At 36.4% G+C, this 18,470-nt stretch overlaps 2 protein-coding genes across 5 annotated transcripts; both read left to right on the top strand.

Moving 5' to 3' along the window:
- The first annotated feature begins 387 nt into the window (after positions 1-387).
- On the top strand, positions 388-9,531 carry LOC107594461 (cysteine protease ATG4D-like). 3 transcript variants are annotated; one of them, XM_016284518.1, is made up of 11 exons: positions 388-679; positions 3,247-3,483; positions 3,660-3,743; positions 4,475-4,648; positions 5,962-6,319; positions 6,423-6,487; positions 6,628-6,716; positions 7,416-7,494; positions 8,321-8,397; positions 8,501-8,620; positions 8,846-9,531. In XM_016284518.1, exons 2-11 carry the CDS (start codon positions 3,288-3,290, stop codon positions 9,023-9,025), a joined length of 1,422 nt encoding a protein of 473 aa, XP_016140004.1. In that variant the 5' UTR covers positions 388-679; positions 3,247-3,287; the 3' UTR covers positions 9,026-9,531. The 3 variants fall into 3 exon arrangements, with proteins under 3 accessions (XP_016140004.1, XP_016140002.1, XP_016140003.1); XM_016284516.1 differs by having other exon boundaries at positions 6,628-6,767; XM_016284517.1 differs by lacking the exon at positions 388-679 and adding an exon at positions 1,647-1,696 and having other exon boundaries at positions 6,628-6,767.
- A 562-nt stretch (positions 9,532-10,093) lies between these two features.
- On the top strand, positions 10,094-18,171 carry LOC107594413 (actin-related protein 2-B-like). 2 transcript variants are annotated; one of them, XM_016284445.1, is made up of 8 exons: positions 10,094-10,592; positions 11,533-11,694; positions 13,254-13,364; positions 15,419-15,634; positions 15,724-15,796; positions 15,979-16,115; positions 17,643-17,792; positions 18,016-18,171. In XM_016284445.1, the coding sequence occupies exons 2-8, from the start codon at positions 11,647-11,649 to the stop codon at positions 18,169-18,171; spliced, it is 891 nt and encodes a 296-aa protein (XP_016139931.1). In that variant the 5' UTR covers positions 10,094-10,592; positions 11,533-11,646. The 2 variants fall into 2 exon arrangements, with proteins under 2 accessions (XP_016139931.1, XP_016139930.1); XM_016284444.1 differs by having other exon boundaries at positions 10,094-10,870.
- The last annotated feature ends 299 nt before the right edge of the window (positions 18,172-18,470 follow it).

The following is an 18,470-nucleotide window of genomic DNA, read 5'->3' as shown; positions in this document are numbered from 1 at the left end:
AGACCCGGAGATCGGCTGAATGGATTCGAAAACGGTAAAACTCAACTGTTTAACTCTAGGGGAGTTGGAAAATGAGCCTATTTTCAAAAATAGTGGAGTGTTCCTTTAAAAACTGCAACGTGTGGACATTTTTTTCCCCCCTCATCAATGTAAAATCTGACTAACCAAATAAATACCAAAATATTTTCTTTCCTTTTGATGCCCCAGACTATTGTTTTAATTTATATTCGTCTTGTATGTACATATTTGACAAATTAAATAAATAAATAAAATAAGTAATAATTAATTGACTACAGTTTCTCGTGCGTGTAGATCGTCCAATCATCAAACGGCAACGGTCAAACCTGACCAATCACGTCGCTCGGTGGGCGGGTCGAGGGTGTGTATCCGCAATGACAACAGGAAGTGGTTGCATACGGTTTAATCTTTCGCTGTTTTATACACTATTCGTCTCAGCGGACAGTTTGAGAGCCGCGCAAGATTGTAAAGACGCAGAAACTCATGACTACATTTGTAATCGATCCTCGCCACGATAACGGCGCCTGAAGAGGCCTGAGCTCGGTTTCACACAGCGGTCGTCCTTGCCAGACATCCAGAGCAGCTCGACACTGGACATCGCTATTTATAGGAGAAGTAGGAAAATATCCGGAACATTAAACATGCCGGGTCTAACATGAAGGTAACGCCTCTAGCTGGTTAAAATGACTTTTGAAGTGCACTAGAGTCAGTGTCTGGAAACATGATATCTGTCTTCACACTACATACTAAAATATTTCACACAACCCACAGAATCAGGCTGCCTTATAACGATTCGCAGGGAATTGTGTATTTTTTTAGGGCATTAAAAGCTGTATCATGACTAAAAGTAGGCGATTGCTCCGTTCAGACATGAATGACTTATTTACAATGACATTATTTCACATTTAACCACAAAAACGGGGTTTCCTCCTAGGCTGTGTTCAAAATGACATACTAGTGTACTTCGTATTGCATTATTGGCAATATGTACAGTATATAGCCTACTTAATAGTCTCTTCTACAATGGCATGTTGAATTGAGTGAGTGCAGTCTAGTTATTATTTTGTAAATAAAAGGTGCTAAAGTACTGTTTTCCCCCTCCGATTTTGTGTAAAATTTCTTACATTTTGGCAGTCAAAGTCGATTGTTGTTCATAGTAGGACGTGACAGGAACGCACTGCATTGTGGGAAACACATTTTGACACATGAAATGAGTATTTTGTGCAAACAGAAAATTCATGCCATTATCATGCCATTAATCTGGTATAAATGTAGTATTGTAGTACGCTATTCTGAATGAAGCCATTGTGATGACCTGGGTGTTCTGCTGAGCTCTCAGTGGTCACATGGTCTAAAATTAACTTGTGTCCACTGTCCCCGAGCAGTCTGGTGTGCAAGAATGAAGTGAACATTTTTCAGCTTTTGCATTATTGGGAAATGATGTCGCCTCATCGTAAACTGGTCTCATTTCCCTTCGTTAGACTGTAAGCTCAAACTTCCTTGAGAGAATAAGGAAATGGGAAGTCTGAATATTTCCACTGTAATGTGTGCTTGAACTCTTGTGGCCCTCAGCCGCCACACCTGTCCCCTCAGTCAGGGCTCATGTGACAGGCTGGTTTCTCACACACAGCTTGTTTGTTCGCGTAACACACAGGTGGAATGTTTTCGAGATTGAAAGGTGTGTATTATAAAGTCACATTACAGTGAGTAATTAAAGTTGTGTGACTTCTGTGATGTTTCTACAGAAAGTACCGTAACTCTGTTATGGTATTGATTTGAATATTCATGTTGGTAATGTTTGTTCGTGTAAATTAATATATATATATTTTTATTTATTTATTTATTTTATTTTTTTTTTTTTTAAAGGGGTCATATGATGCAATTTCAATTCAACAGTATGTGAGGGGCGTAACATTTCCATCACACGCTTGAGGTATTCGGCCAATCACAACGCACTGGATAGCTGGCCAATCACAGCACACCTCGCTTTTCAGACCGATGAGCTTTGTAAAAATCGACGCGTTTCAGAAAGGCGGGGCATAGAGGAGAAACAATAATGTACAGTATGTGGAAAATAATGTTTTTTGAACCTTAAACTGCATAAACACATTTCATTACACCAAATACACAAAATAATGTTCTTTTTAGCAGCATCATATGACCCCTTTAAGAAATTGATACTTTTATTCAGCAAGAACAAATTAAATTGATCTAAAGTGACTGTAAAGACATTTACAATGTTACAAAATATTTCAATTTCATATAAACGCTGTTCTTTTGAATCTTCTCTTCATCAAAGAATCCTGAAAAAAAAATTCTGTTTCGACAAAATATCAAATTGATGACATTTAGAAATGTTTCTTGAGCACCAAATTCAGCTTTGCCATTACAGAAATAAATTACATTTAAAAAAATATTCAAATAGACAAGAGTCGTTTGAAATTGTGATAATACTTTACAATATCACTGTTTTTACAGTATTTTTGTGAGCAAAAACCACAACCCACCCCAAACCTTTATCTATTCGATTGTGATAAGCTCTTAAATAATTTATAAATTGCTTTGTTTGAATCAGTCTCTACAATGATCATAAAAATCCTTATCCAGTAATTTGAATGACTGGAAATTACTAGTCCTAGAAAAATTGTTGATCAAAAGGTGTGGGGATCCTGTACATTGCACTCAATTATACATCAGAGAATACCATTGTATTGCCATGATACAATAAAAAATTTTTTTTAAAAATTAAGCTACAAGTTAATTTAGGCTTCAATACTTTAAAATGTCCAAATAAATAAAATGTATATTAATTCAATTTTTATTGTTGTTGTTGTGTTATTAAATTAATGTTTTTAAATATTACCTTTAAGTGAGTGTTAGATGATGACAAAGGTCATCTAAATGAAGAAATGAGCATGCACAAATAAATATCCATTGTCGACTGATATCAATAAATTTAAAAACCTCCAATAATAACTAATATGGTAGCAGAATTTTAAGCATCTCTAGTATCTAACCTGTTTTCTCAATATAACTTCACATGTTAACGCTTCAGTCTTCCTGATATCAGAAATCTGATTTCATATTCAGAATGAGACATTTTTGCAGCTTCGTGTGCTTTTTTTGGACTGAGGAAGGGTTTGAGTTCTGAGAATCACAGCGTGTTGTCATAGCACAGCTGTTTTACCAAGAAATGAAGGAAGCTCTCTTTCTGTCTCTCTGTTTCAGGCTGAAGTTCTTCTGTAATGCTGCGGTATTCAGCCTGAACCATGAACTCGGTGTCTCCCAGTGCCGTTCAGTACATAGTGGGCGGCGGTGCTCATGAGGACAGGCCCTCAGCGCAGTCCAGACGCCACAACGGCCACGGCTCAGCGCCTGATGGGCTCCGAGAAGGCTCTGGAGAGCCCGATGAAGTGGATCGCCTGAAAGCCAAGTTCATGTCCGCATGGAACAACGTCAAATATGGTTCGTTTTCATGCATTTGTTATGGTTTGCAAACTGGTTTGTATGACTGACACAAATAATGACACAAACAGTTAGTTCCTTTTTTCCCGGGCTATTTTTGAAGTCAGATGTAGAAGCACATGTTCAAAAATGACCACAACAAATATCACTGACTGTTCCTCTCTTCATTTTCCCAGGCTGGACCGTTAAATCTAAAACTACCTTCAACAAGACCTCCCCTCTGATCCTCCTGGGTCAGTCCTATCTGTTCAATAGTGAAGGTGAGTCATGTGATCTGCCTGTTAGCCGCCATTGGTTGAGTCAACTTAAAGGGATAGTTCATCCAAAGTGAAAATTCTGTCATTAATTACTCACCCTCATGTCGTTCTAAACCTGTAAGACCTTCGTTCATCTTCGGAACACAAATTAAGATATTTTTGATGAATTCCGAGAGCTCTCTGACCCTCCATAGACAGCTATAGTGCCATTTTGGAGAGTATCACATACGTAAACAATTGTTTACATTGTTTATGCTTTAATCTGAATGTAAACAGTGTATCCGCATATGTGATACTCTCCAAAATGGCGCTATGAGGTGAAGTGGAAAAGACGAATTGTTGAATAAAGTCGTTATTTTTGTTTTCTTTGCACACAAAGTATTCTCGTAGCTTTATACTATTACGGTTGAACCACTGATGTCACATGGATTATTTTAACGATGTCCTTGCTACGTTTCTGAGCCTTGATCGTGTAAGAATCCTTGCTGTCTATGGAGGCTCAGAGAGCTCTCGGAATGCATCACAAAAATATCTTAATTTGTGTTCTGAAGATGAACAAAGGTCTTGCGGGTTTGGAACGATATGAGGGTGAGTAATTAATGACAGAATTTTCATTTTTGGGTGAACTATCCCTTTAATCTTTGAATGCCTCACTTTTAGTCTCTGCATTTTAAACTAGAGAATAAATCATAGACAAATGTTGAAGGTTGTCTTCTTTCGCGCCTCATTCCCAGATGAGGTGGATCGTTTCCGGCAGGCGTTCGTGTCGTGCGTGTGGCTCACCTACAGGAGGGAGTTTCCTCAGCTGGAGGGATCCAGCCTGACCACAGACTGCGGTTGGGGCTGCATGCTGCGCAGCGGACAGATGCTGCTGGCGCAGGGGTTACTGCAGCACCTCATGCCTCCAGGTCTGATCTACTGTCCCATTTCTTTATTTGTACCTAAATCCTTACTGAAAAACCAATTACTTTTATTAAATATAAATAGTCACAATAAACAATGGTAGTTAAAAGGCTTTCTGTGGGTCTTAAAAAGTCTTAATTCACCCTTCCACAAATTAGGGCCTTAAAAATGTCTTAAATCAGAGCAAAAAGCCTTAAATTCATAAAGTCGTGGCATATAAATATTGCATGCACTTCTTCTTCAGTATTTTTGTCTCGTTTTCCAGTACAAATACCTAAACATCCTTAAATCAGGAAACATTTACTGAAGTAGCAAAATAAAGATATGAAGTCTTGTTTACTGAGAAATTAAGACTTTACACTTTTGATTTTATACTATAGATAACAAATATAGGTCAATGGGTTTTGAATTAAGCTTTGACCTAAGTTGATTTTTCTGAGCCCATTGGCAGATATTTGTTCTGGCTTTATCATAAACTCACTTTATTTTTATCTTTTTCTTTAGAAAACAAGACTTTTATCATTTTGCGTCTCAGGTAAATTTATCTTGATTTAATAATCAATGACTTAATGGAGATTGGGAGGAAGTTGCATTTGGAAACTTTTAAGTGTTGCTAATACAACTCATCATCTTTCTCCCTAGACATTTACATTTAGTGAACATATTGACGTGTTTCCTTCACTTTATTCCTTAAATTGTCTTTACTTGGTCTTAAGAAGGCCTTTAAAAAGTCTTAAATCCAACTTTATAAAACTTGCAGAAACCCTTAGTTAAGTAATATAATCCATTAGCGCTTTAATATATATATACTATTGTTCAAACGTTTGGAGTCTGTAAGATTTTTTTATGTTTTTGAAAGAAGTCTATTTTGCTCTCCTATGTTGCATTTATTTGTTCAAAAATACAGTCAAAACCGTAATATTGTTAAATATAATAATATTAAAAAACTGTTTTTAATGTGTTATATAATGTAATTTATTGCTGTGATCAAAAAGCTGAATTTTCAGCATCATTACTTCAGTCTTCAGTGTCACATGATCCTTCAGAAATCACTCTAATATGTTGTTTTGCTGCTCAAGAAACTGCTGATTATTATCAGTGATTCTTTGAGGATTCGACAGTTCAAAAGAACAGCATTCGTTTGATATTGATGAAACATTATAAATGCCTTTACTGTCACTTTTAATCCGTTTAATGTATGCTTGCTGAATATAATTATTTATTAATCTTTAAAAAAAATTCACTGACCCCAAAGTTTTACACAGTAGTGTGATTCACTTCTGTAGACTCATGCTGTCTTCTGCTCTCTGTATCTCAGACTGGAGGTGGGTGGATTGTCATCCGCTGACAGACGTTGATTTTGAGGTGCTAAAGCCTCGCTCGCCCTCCCGTCCGGCTGGCATGTCTCTTCCGTCCTTCAGTTCTTCCTGGACCAGCCCCATTTCCCAGAGAGACCCGAGCTCTGGCAGCAGTGAGGGTCACAGGCAGACCCCGGCCCGATGTCCTGCAGCCAGCCATGAGCCTCAGCTGGAGGCTTTGCACCGAAAGGTGGTGTCTTGGTTTGGTGACCATCCCTCAGCTCCTTTTGGCGTCCACCAGCTGGTAGAGCTAGGAAAGGAGTCGGGAAAGAGAGCGGGGGACTGGTACGGCCCGTCCGTAGTGGCACATATGCTGAGGTTAGAGGAGAGAAAATGAATCTTATCATATTTAGATTTAAAAGCTTCTTTTGAATAACTGAACTTTTGACCTTTTGTGATTTAATGTCTTTTTTTCCACCAGAAAAGCAGTGGCTAAAACCACGGAGTTTCACAACCTGGCTGTATACGTGGCACAGGACTGCACGGGTGAGGCTTCATGTTCAGTCTTGTGGGTTGTGCGTCATGCGATCGTTTTAAATCAAATCAGTTAGTGAAACTGAAATTGTTTCCTGTACATGTCTGTAAGTGATGTTTAGCTCATGCTTCTGCTTCTGTGTGTGCTGCAGTGTATAAAGGAGATGTCATGAAGTTGTGTGAGTCGCCGCTAACACAGGAGCTGTCCGAGAGCTGGAAGTCAGTCATCATTCTAGTGCCGGTACGGCTGGGAGGAGAATCGCTAAACCCCTCCTACATTGAGTGTGTTAAGGTACAAATACACTAACACCCGTGTGGGGGGAAAAACTTAATTTAAATATATAGATCACTTTGCAAACTGGCCAAAACAGATATTATATTATATTTTTATTAATATTGTAATAATGTCATTGTTATATATTGGACACCCATTTTGGTGTCTGCATCAAAATAAATTTACTAAAGTGATTTTATATACATAAAAAGCATATTATATACAAGTGTCTACTTTAATGGTTCAAAAACTTTTGTGAACCTAAAATGTCAAAATATGTTGGAAAATGTTTCATCATCATTCAGCAAAGAGTGAAAAATTTAAGGGGGTCTGAATACTTTCCGTACCCACTGTATATTTATGTAAAAAAGAAACAACATTTATATATTACATTATATTATAATAATGATATAAATTATTAATTTTCACAGCATTAAAGTAAATCATATGGCCCTATTTTACTATATGATTCCAAGTAAAAGAAATATAAAAGTAATGTATTCGGCTTTACATTGCAATTGGCATGATCAAAACGTAAAAAAAATTGTGAATCACAATTATTTTTGTGACAATCATCACAAAATTCATGATGAGACACACAGACATATTAAGTACATATAATATATTACATTTATATTTTATTTATACTAACCTCTCTTTTCCTAGAACATTCTCAAGTTAAAATGCTGTATAGGAATTATTGGAGGAAAACCCAAGCATTCCCTGTTTTTTATTGGCTTTCAAGGTACGTGTCTATTAAGAATAGTGCTGTCAAACGATTAATCGCATCCAAAATAAAAGTTTTTGTTTGCATAATATATGTGTGTATACTGTGTATATTTATTATATATATATAGATACACAGTATATATATTGAAAATATTTCCATGTATATATTTATATTAATATAATTGATATTATGTGTGACCCTGGACCACAAAACCAGTCATAAGGGTCCATTTTTCGAAATTGAGATGTATACATCATCTGAAAGCTGAATAATAAGCTTTCCATTGATGTATGGTTTGTTAGGATATGACAATATTTGGCCGAGATACAACTATTTGAAAACCTGGAATCTGAGGGTGCAAAAAAATCTAAATATTGAGAAAATCGCCTTTACAGTTGTCCAAATGAAGTCCTTAGCCATGCATATTACAAATAAAATACAGTAGGAAATTTACAAAATATCTTCATGGAACATGATCTTTACTTAATATACTAATGATTTTTGGCATAAAAGAAAAATCAATAATTTTGACCCATACAATGTATTTTTGGCTATTGCTACAAATATACCCCAGTGACTTAAGACTGGTTTTGTGCTCCAGGGTCACATATATAAATATCGTAAGTGATGAAACATAACAGATTTTTCTTAAATATATACATGCATGTGTGTGTTTTTATATATACATAATAAATATGCACGGCACACACACATATATTATGTAAACAAAACTTTTATTTTTGGATGCGATTAATGGTTTGACAGCACTAATTAAGAACTATGTTTTGATATGTTACTGCGTTCCTGTCTGCTGTCTGATTGGCAGCTCTCTGTCTTCCAGACGAGCAGCTATTGTATCTAGACCCACACTACTGTCAGCCAGTGGTGGACGTCACCCAAGGCAGCTTCTCTCTGGAGGTGAGATGGAAAGCAACATTACATTTGCATCAGAAGACATTTTCATTTTGAAGTTTTGACCATGTGTGAGGAACTGAAGCTGCATCGGTCTTTTCTCTCGTAGTCTTTTCACTGTAACTCGCCTAGGAAGATGAACTTTAGTCGTATGGATCCCAGCTGCACCATCGGATTCTACGCGCAGACTAAGAGAGACTTTGAGTCTTTGTGCTCAGCGGTCAGTGAAGTGAGTGTCTTGTTTGAATCAATAAGATATATGTTTCTTGGAATAAAACATTTGAAATTTGTCTTTGTTCACTGAATATATACAATTAGCGAATTAATGGCGCAATTTTAATTTTTGATACTTTTGTGAAGCCATTTCGGAATGAATGCATAAATATCAAGAAGCTGAAATAAGTACTATTATATATTTTTTCAAATATGGATATTATTTTTTGTTCTTTTTCAGGCTTTGTCATCCTCTAAAGAGAAGTATCCCATCTTTACATTTGTAGAGGGCAGGGGACAGAACTATGGACTGGAGGGGCAGAGCGGGGGGTCCATGGACAGTCCTGCAAACATTTTCTCATGCAACAGAATGAGCAGGAACAATAAGAGAGGAAGCACAGATGAGTTTGTGCTCCTGTAAGGAGCGTATCGCATGTAACACAGACCCGACACCAGTGATGCTGCACCCAACTTCATAAAACTGCTGTTCCTCACGTCTGTGCACTGCAGAATATAAAGCAAACCTGGCACTGAGATTCTCAAGAAAACCTTTGCGAGTCATGTTTCACCCCAAAACCAAAGGAAAACTAAGAAATTATGTTTTGCATAAAGAAAACATTGCATATTTTTAGAACTTTGTTGTGATGTTATTTTCATGACAGTTAAGCACATTTTCCTCCAATTTATCATTAACATAATGCCAAAAACCTTTTGTTCTCCATGCCGTAATGTAAAAAAGCTATATTATTTGAATTGTAATGTGTTTTTGCACTGCCTTTAATTGATCTCATTTGTAATTTAAAAATTGTTGCTTTTGATTGTTGCATTACAGTATGAGCATGTTTTTGCATTACATTAATGAGAATTTTGAGAGGAAATATGCTTAATTATCAATGTGAAAAATTTAATAATTCTAAAAATAAGGTTAGCTTTCTTAATGCATAATATAATTTTGGGGTGACATCTGCACTACTTTGGTAAACTTCTCCATCGATGTGACATTTGTTCATGAATGGATGCGAAGCATTTTCTATCATTGCATTTTATTCTGCTGATTTAGCCACATCAAAGGAATAGCTCACCCAAAAAGGAAAATTTAGCTTTAACTTCATTTGAACAGATTTGGAGAAATTTAGCATCACTTGCTCAGCAATGGATCCTCTGCAGTGAATGGGTGCCGTCAGAATGAGAGTCCAAACAGCTGATAAAAACTGATAATCTACACCACTCCAGTCCATCAGTTAACATCTTGTGAAGTAAAAAGCTGTGTGTTTGTAAGAAACAAATCCATTACTAAGGTATTTTAACTTTAGACTGTTGCTTCTGGCCAAGATATGAGCCCATAATCCATCATTTTTTAGCTTCCTCCAGTGACAAATTTGCCTCGTCATGCAGCTTTTCATTTCACAGAATGTTAATTGATGGACTGGAGTGGTGTGGATTATTGTGATGTTTTTATCAGCTGTTTGGACTCTCATTCTGACGGCACCCATTCACTGCAGAGGATCCATTGCTGAGCAAATTTTCATTTTTGGTTGAAGTATTCCTTTAACATGTATATAACGCATACACACTAACATTTTGTCTCATACACTGAACACATGATCCTGCTGTTGTGTCTCTGTCTTTAAGAAGGTACAGGGTGCTCTAAATTTGTTTGTTTTCTGAGTCTGCTCTATAACAGAGCTGGAGGGATTGTGGGTTGTTATGACAATGAGTAAACCTCCTTGTTGCTGTATGATATGGCTGGGTTTCTAAGTTGTGTAAATTGAAAATCTCTCAGCTTGTGTGCTTGAACTGGGTGTAGTTTTGTTTTAAATCATTGTGCTTCATTTGTCACCAGTTTACAGCTTTCTCTTATTTAATTGTATTTTTTACAGGGAATCACAGCCGTAGTACCTCCTCGAGCTCCAGAAGTTGTGCGGCATTTAGTCTGATGCTGGAAGCTGTCTGAATATTTGATGTCTGATTTGCTTTTGCTTGTTCAGGTCAACAAAATTAGCTGTTACTGTTCAATCTTATTTAAGATGTTAATTTTATTTTTACAACTTGTATTTTTGATCATCGTTCTGAAGATGCACCGGATGAAGCTGAACTGCTGTCACTGTTTGAACAATCGTTTTTTGAATAATTGTAGATTTTTCATTGTGTATCTTTTGTCTTTGGACTCTTTCCTGGACATGGGACCAGTGGACAAGAGATCATGTGGACTTTTGTTTATTGTTTTCTTTTTTCGGAATTGGAAGATGGAAATGATCAAGTAAATGTAAGAGAGAAGTAAATTGGTTATAATGCCGCAATTGTCCTCACTGAGTATATGACATTAAAATAACTAAGTATTTTTAAAACAACAGTTTTTGACCTGATATTTGAGTGCATCTTGGTACCATTGAGCAGGAACGCTACTGTCATATTTGCTTTTGAGTTTGTTTGTTTTTTAACAAAAGTGTGTCAAAAATAGAACAAATATGATGAAATTAGTGAGATATATGTGACCCTGGAGCACAAAACCAGTCATAGGTAGCACGGGTATATTTGTAGCAATAGCCAACAATACAGTGTATGGGTCAAAATGATTGATTTTGCCAAATATCATTAGGATATTAAGTAAAGAAAGATCACGTTCCATGAAGATATTTTGTAAATTTCATACCATAAATATATCAACTTATTTTTGATTAGTTATATGCATTACTAAACGCGGTTTTCTCAATAAAAAATTTTTTTTCGCACCGATTTGTCCAAATAGTTGTATCTCAGCCAAATATCGTCCTATCCTAACAAACCCTACATCAATGGAAAGCTTATTTATTTAGCTTTCAGATAATGCATAAATCTCAATTTTAAAAAAAAATTACGCTTATGACTGGTTTTGTGGTCCAGGGTCACAAATGGAGTAAAAAGCTCTTATTTTGTACCTGTCTATAGGGTTTAGTCGCGGACTTTTATTTTGAAGAGGTGTGAAGGGCAGGGCGCTGACTTCCGCCTGGCCGAAGACAGCAGGAGCTGAGATCAGGGCGGATTCACCGAGTCTGGAGAAACATGGACAGTCAAGGCAGGAAAGTGGTGGTGTGTGACAACGGGACCGGGGTGAGTGTGACTGCGGAGCTCATACGGCTCGCTCCGGCCCGCCTGATGCTTTATTTCGCGGCTGTGTGTGATTTAATGACGGCTTGCAGGAGAAAGATGCAGCGGAACAGGAAGTGATCTGATAGCACCTTATTTTACACTGATTATTTGTGATTTACACACGACCCGTGATGTGGAAAAACTCTGCTCGCATGCACGGAAATCATAGATCGGGACTGATTATAAATGGGTTTGCATGGGGGTGTTTTGTGGAAGCTTTGTATATGTATTGACACAATGGACATTCACACATATTGATATTTTAACGAGGTCGCAGAATGAGCACGCATTATTTATGAAATTAGATGTTTATGCACATTTATATCAACGATGCATGTGTTTTTCTGTCAGTAAAAGGAAAGGTTATGATGATCTCAAACTCACTTCCGAGTTTGTAGTCTCACATCTGGCCGAGAGAGGAAGTGACAAACCATAGACACACATTCCTTCATCATTCTCTCTCTCTCTGGGGATAAAGGCTAATGAAATGGTACAGCAAGGAACTTCAAACTTCATGTTGTGGTACATATCCCGTGGTACCATGGTATTAGCATAATACATGTTCAGAAAACACCATGTCGCTGTGATAAATGTCCAGAACTCTGTGGGAACTGATCAAAAATGCATGGCATTGTCATAATATGTGCTTACATTCCGTATTAAATGTACACAAAATTGCCTACTTATTTATATTATTACAATTACCCTTCCAAAACACACAGAAAATAATGTGTTTATTTTAAACTGAACATTAGTGTAGATGTATTGAGATATATCAGTGCATTTATTCTGCTGTGTCGTTTTATATTTATGCATGACAGCCGGTTAAGCGCGTTGTTTGTTATGAAGTGCACACTAATCTCGGGCCCTTCCTGTTCAATTTCCAAAAGCATCTAAATCCTTTTTTTCTTTTTTTACATTTAATAGCTAGTGATCTAACTTTCTGTCTTTATTTCTTTCATTTTTTCCGTTTTAGTAACTTTAGTACATGTTTTTAATAACTAGTGTTCTAACTTTCTATCTTAAAGGGGTCATAGGGCTTTTTTAAAGATCATTATTTGGTGTAACAGAATATGTTGACATGCTTTTAATGTTCAAAAAACACATTATTTTTCAAATACTGTACATTATTGTAGGTCCTCTGTGCCTCGCCTCTCTCAAACACTTCGCTTTCTACAAAGTCCCTCCTTCCGACAAGCGCAGTCTGCTCTGATTGGCCAGCTGACCCAGTGCATTGTGATTGGCCGAATACCGCAAGCACTCGCCGGAAATGTAACGGGAAAACTTGAAATCGCATCATATGACCCCTTTAATATTTGAGCTTTTATTTTAATATTTTCATTTTTTTCTTTTTCTTTTAGTTTTGCGAAGTTTATGTGCTTTTGTAATTTTATTGTTTAGTTTTTTTATTTATTTGTATTTCAGTTTTGGTCATTTTAGTACTTCAACATATTTATTTCTGTTAGTAGCCAAAGCAACATTGAATTTTTTTCATAATTCTCTGTCTGTCTGTCATTCAGTTTGTGAAGTGTGGATATGCTGGCTCTAATTTCCCAGAGCACATATTCCCGGCTCTGGTGGGGAGACCGATCATCCGCTCCACAGCCAAAGTGGGAAACATCGAGATCAAGGTAAAGGTTCCTCGCTGAACTGCACCCTAAATCTTTCCCTACAATGACACCATGACTTGGGCTCTGTCCCAATCACCCAGTGAGCTGCCTTACTTTATACACCCTACAGCTGCATCTGTGTTGAAATGCAACCCTCACAACAAGTAACTAAACAGTTCATTTTTAATTAGATGAACCTGCATTATAATGATGCTTTGAAATGCTACCTATGTAGGTCGTTCAGTAGATTTTGTATCAGAGGTTGTAAATTGTCATTCTAAGGATTTCAAAGAAACACTATGATGGTCATATTTGGTAACGGGACATAAACAGCAACTTGAGTAACTTCCTGCTTGACTTGAACTTCCTGCAGAGTGGTTTTAACTGGGGGTGGAGCTGCTATGAGAGGGTTTACAGGTTCCTCTGACTGAAATATTCATCTTTGTTGTCACTTCAGAAGAAAAAACGAAATATTGAGATATGTATTTATTATTGTCAAAAGACTGTGCAGGTGAACAGGTTTTTATAAAAATGGACATTTACTAAATGTTGTGTAAACAGTACACTTTGTTTTCTGAAAAGAATTTCTGTTCTTAGGCAAATGAGACATCATAGCATGTAGTCCAGCTGATATTTATTAATATATCAATAAATTGAGCACAGAATAAAATACTTTCTTAAAAATGAACAAAAACCTACTGGTGTGTTACAGTGGTTACAACAGATCAAGTACTAAGAAATATTTTTTCAAACAACTGATTGACAAGACAACAAATTAAGAGAATTAATGTTAACTAATTTAATTGATGCATTTAAAATCATTTTAATACAATTATTTAAAAAAAAGAATAATTCCCCACATATACTGATTTCCTTTAGATTTACATTAAGCATTTTTATTTTAATGATTTTTTTTTTTTCGTAAATAGTACTTTTGTATGTAGGACAAGTTTGGTCCTTTACTTCAAGAATCAGTGCGCTAACATTTGCTCTCATTGCTCATCGCCTGTTCCCTCTGTATTTGTCTTTCTCTCCTCTGTTACTGTATTGAGTTACTGTAGGATTATAGGAGAATGGTAAGTGTGTGTGTGTGTGTGTGTGTGTGTGTGGGTTGTGAGTCTAACCTGTAGCGATTCTCTCTCCAAACCCTCTCAGGAGATGCAGAGGAGATGATTATTGTATTAATGTTCAAACTAATTATAAATCTCGTTCTCTCACTAACCCTGATGAAATGATCTTGCTTGTATGTGTCAGTGTTTGACATTACCCAGAATGCGTGTGCTGTGTCCAAATAGGATATACAGGGTTCATGGTCCTAGAAAGCCAGGAAATGTCAGATTAGAAGTGTGTTTTTAACACCTGAAAATTTCTATAATAATATTTAATTATGATTTTTTTTTTAAATATGGGAGCCAGTCTTGTTTTAGTATTTTTTTTTTTTTTAATTTATAGTATTATTAATATTTTGAATTCAATTTTATTTTTATGCTTTCGGTTTTTATTTTAATTTTAGATGACATTTGAGTAACTTTATGTGCTTTTGTAATTTCTGTTCTGTTTTTTTTTTCTATTAGTTTGCTTTTGTAATATCATCTTTTATTTTATTACATTTTAAGTAATTTTAGTACGGAAATTTCAGTTGCCGATGCAAGATTTGTGATTTTCATGTAAGTTTCTTACATTTTTCTTCTATTATCTATCTTTTTGTTTTATTTCAGCTTTATTTCAATTTACAATTTTAGTTTACATTTACAACACTGATGGGAACCCTGGTTGTGTTTTCATTCAACAGCTTTCTCTGTAGTTACAGCCGGTGTGACCCGTTTACTCACTTTTAATGACTGTATTGCAGTGCTTTTAATGTCTTTGCTGTCAGATTCATGAGTAAACTCATCAGTGTGCTTCATAAAAAACATTGACTTTTATTTAGAAAATCTGGTGCAGTTTTTTTCTCCCAGTTGTCTCCAGCTCCATTCAACACATTTAATTTCTCTCAACCTGGACAGCTTCCGTTCAGCTCGAAATGAGTTACCATTGAGCGTCCTGACCTTTGACCTCTCCTGTGTGACCTGTAGGACCTGATGGTGGGCGACGAGGCGAGCGAGCTGCGCTCCATGCTGGAGGTGAACTACCCGATGGAGAACGGGATCGTGAGGAACTGGGACGATATGAAGCACCTGTGGGACTATACTTTCGGCCCCGAGAAGCTCAACATCGACTCCCAGAACTGCAAGATCCTGCTCACAGAGCCGCCCATGAACCCCACCAAGAACCGAGAGAAGATCATCGAGGTTTGAGCGCCAGTTTGTTGAATAACATCTGTGAGAAATCCTCAGTGAGGTTTGTGTTTGTGATTTTTGACCCTATTGTCTCCCTGTAGGTGATGTTTGAGACCTATCAGTTCTCAGGCGTTTATATCGCCATCCAGGCCGTGCTCACTCTGTACGCTCAAGGTAAGGAAACCTTTATTGATGAGAAAATATATACATTTAAAAAGAATATATATATATATATAATAAAATAATAAATATAAAATTAAATTAACAATAATAAATATATAATGATATACAATATTATATAATAAAAACAAACAAGAACTCGGTGCTAGACGTGACGAGCTGATGTTTGTGTGCAGGTCTGCTGACGGGTGTGGTGGTGGACTCTGGAGACGGTGTCACTCATATCTGTCCAGTGTATGAAGGTTTTTCTCTTCCTCATCTCACGCGGCGTCTGGACATCGCCGGACGCGACATTACACGCTACCTCATCAAGGTACAGTCCTGTAGATGCTCTGTCTCAGCTGTTGACCGTTTACATGCACATTTTTGTCTGAATCTGAATCGCTTCAGTCCAACTGAGCATTTCTAATGCAATGCTAATGCATCTAGTGTAAATATTACAATATCAGTAGGGATGTAACGATTCACTCAACTCACGATTTCTTTTTAACAAAATGAGGTTTAAGACAAATTATAAATTAAATGTGTCCTTTTATTATTGCTTGGACAAAATGCTGCACATTTCTTTGTCAAATTGAAATATAACACTATAATAATATACTAATATAGCACTTGCATATTATTGCTCTTTTGTTAGTTTTGATTGCTTCTATTGTCCTCATTTGTAAGTCGCTTTGGGTAAAAGCGTCTGCTAAATGACAACATTTAAATATAATGTAAATAACAAAACTAAATTGAAATTTTAAAACAAGCCCCAAATCAAATAAACAAGTAACACAAATAAAAGAAATCTCTTCATATAAACAAACTAAGGCTTTGTCTGTGCTCTTTCCTTTTGAAATTAGAGGCAACCACTGCATTTTAATCATGATCCATACACAGATGCTGCATACATGCAACATGAGCAGTTTTAAGCTACATTAGATTGTATAATGTTCTAAATTTGAAGCGAAAACAGAATGGTTTGACTTCAGTTTTGTGAAACTATACTTAAAAATATCTGCATGAAACCGAAACAGCAGATGAGCTGAATGAGATGCAGATTCACTCTCTGCCAGCAGGTGGCGCTTAAAGCATTTCCTGGTTTCCGCTGTAAACAAAGCAGCGCTGCGCTTATGAACTTTAATATGCATTATACAGAGGCAAGATGAAAAGAAAAAAAATACCATCTAAACTTTTCTAAAGACAGTAAGTTCCCCTCAGACATACATTCATATAAACTCCTGCCCCTAAATGAATCGCGATTTGTTTAGCATCTCAACCGATTTGAATCGTCACATATTTGAATCGATTTTCAGTCCTGACTGAGAAAGCAAACGGCTCAACATGCCAATCAGCAAGGTTGTCTTTCTAGCATAGATCAAATATAAACTTTTTTTTGCACATTTCTCATTTTACTTAAAGGTGAAGTATGTTTTGTTTTTCAGTGTTAAAGTGTAACACTTCTATCAGAAAAAGTATTTATGCAGAGTCAACCATTGTTATTTTAGTATCATTTATATACCATTATAGTTCTTTTTATCATATCATATATGTTTGTGTGTGTGAGATTAGCTTTTTCATTTTCTGCTTTCATTTTAATCTTAAGTAAAAAAAAATTTCATTTGAACAATTTTGTTATATGCTTTTATTATTTCTATTAGTTTATTTCTATTTTAAGTTGAGTTTTATGAGCTTATTTCAGTTAGTTGTCAATGCAACACTTCTAATTATCATTTAGATTTAAGTTTATGTAATATTTGAACTTTATTTCAATTAGAAATAGAAAATAATTGTTTTTGATGTAGTTTCCACGGACAAATGTCCAGACTGAATCTTAACGCTCTTCGTCTCTCTCCAGCTGTTGTTGTTGAGAGGTTATGCCTTCAATCACTCAGCGGACTTCGAGACAGTGAGGATGATGAAGGAGAACCTGTGTTACGTGGGCTATAACATCGAGCAGGAGCAGAAGCTTGCGCTGGAGACCACCGTGCTGGTGGAGTCCTACACGGTGAGTTCAGCCCGATGGAGCTTCATTAACCCATAAGCTCTGTTCCCAAAACTAGTCAGCATTTAAAGCTATCATACCACCTTTAAAAGCTAGACTGGATCCCCCAATGAGCCTCCAGACAGCAGCCTTGTTCTTGCCACCAGAGGGCAGCAGAGTGTTGTGTAAATGTAACTCTTTGAGAGCGTCAGTGGTGTGTTCACACTCTTTCTCACTGGGTTTGTAGCTGCCGGATGGTCGGGTGATTAAAGTGGGCGGCGAGCGGTTCGAGGCTCCGGAGGCTCTGTTCCAGCCTCACCTCATTAACGTGGAGGGAGTGGGTGTGGCTGAACTGCTCTTCAACACCATCCATGCCGCTGACATCGATACCAGGTCAGTTTAAATATTCCTATTTACATAGTCATTTAGCAGATGCTTTTATCCAAAGCGACTTACAAATGAATTCTATTCAGAATAAAAAAAAAAGAATGAAAAGATTCTGTTCCTATTGCACATCCAATATTAATATAGAAGAGTATGTTGTATTATATAATGCATATTATTATACATTTATATTTCTATCTTTATCTGTTATGATATATAATGTTTATATGTGACCCTGGCTGTGAAAGCGCAGCTAAAGTCATTTTTTTTGGTGATTTACTGTTTTCTACATAAAATCATCCGTCATTAAGGTAAAGA

This window comes from Sinocyclocheilus grahami, unplaced genomic scaffold (assembly GCF_001515645.1).
Source record: "Sinocyclocheilus grahami isolate Dianchi unplaced genomic scaffold, SAMN03320097.WGS_v1.1 scaffold183.1, whole genome shotgun sequence".
Taxonomy (NCBI): domain Eukaryota; kingdom Metazoa; phylum Chordata; class Actinopteri; order Cypriniformes; family Cyprinidae; genus Sinocyclocheilus; species Sinocyclocheilus grahami.
Note: the sequence above shows the minus strand (reverse complement) of the source record. Positions and strands in the feature narration are given on the sequence as shown.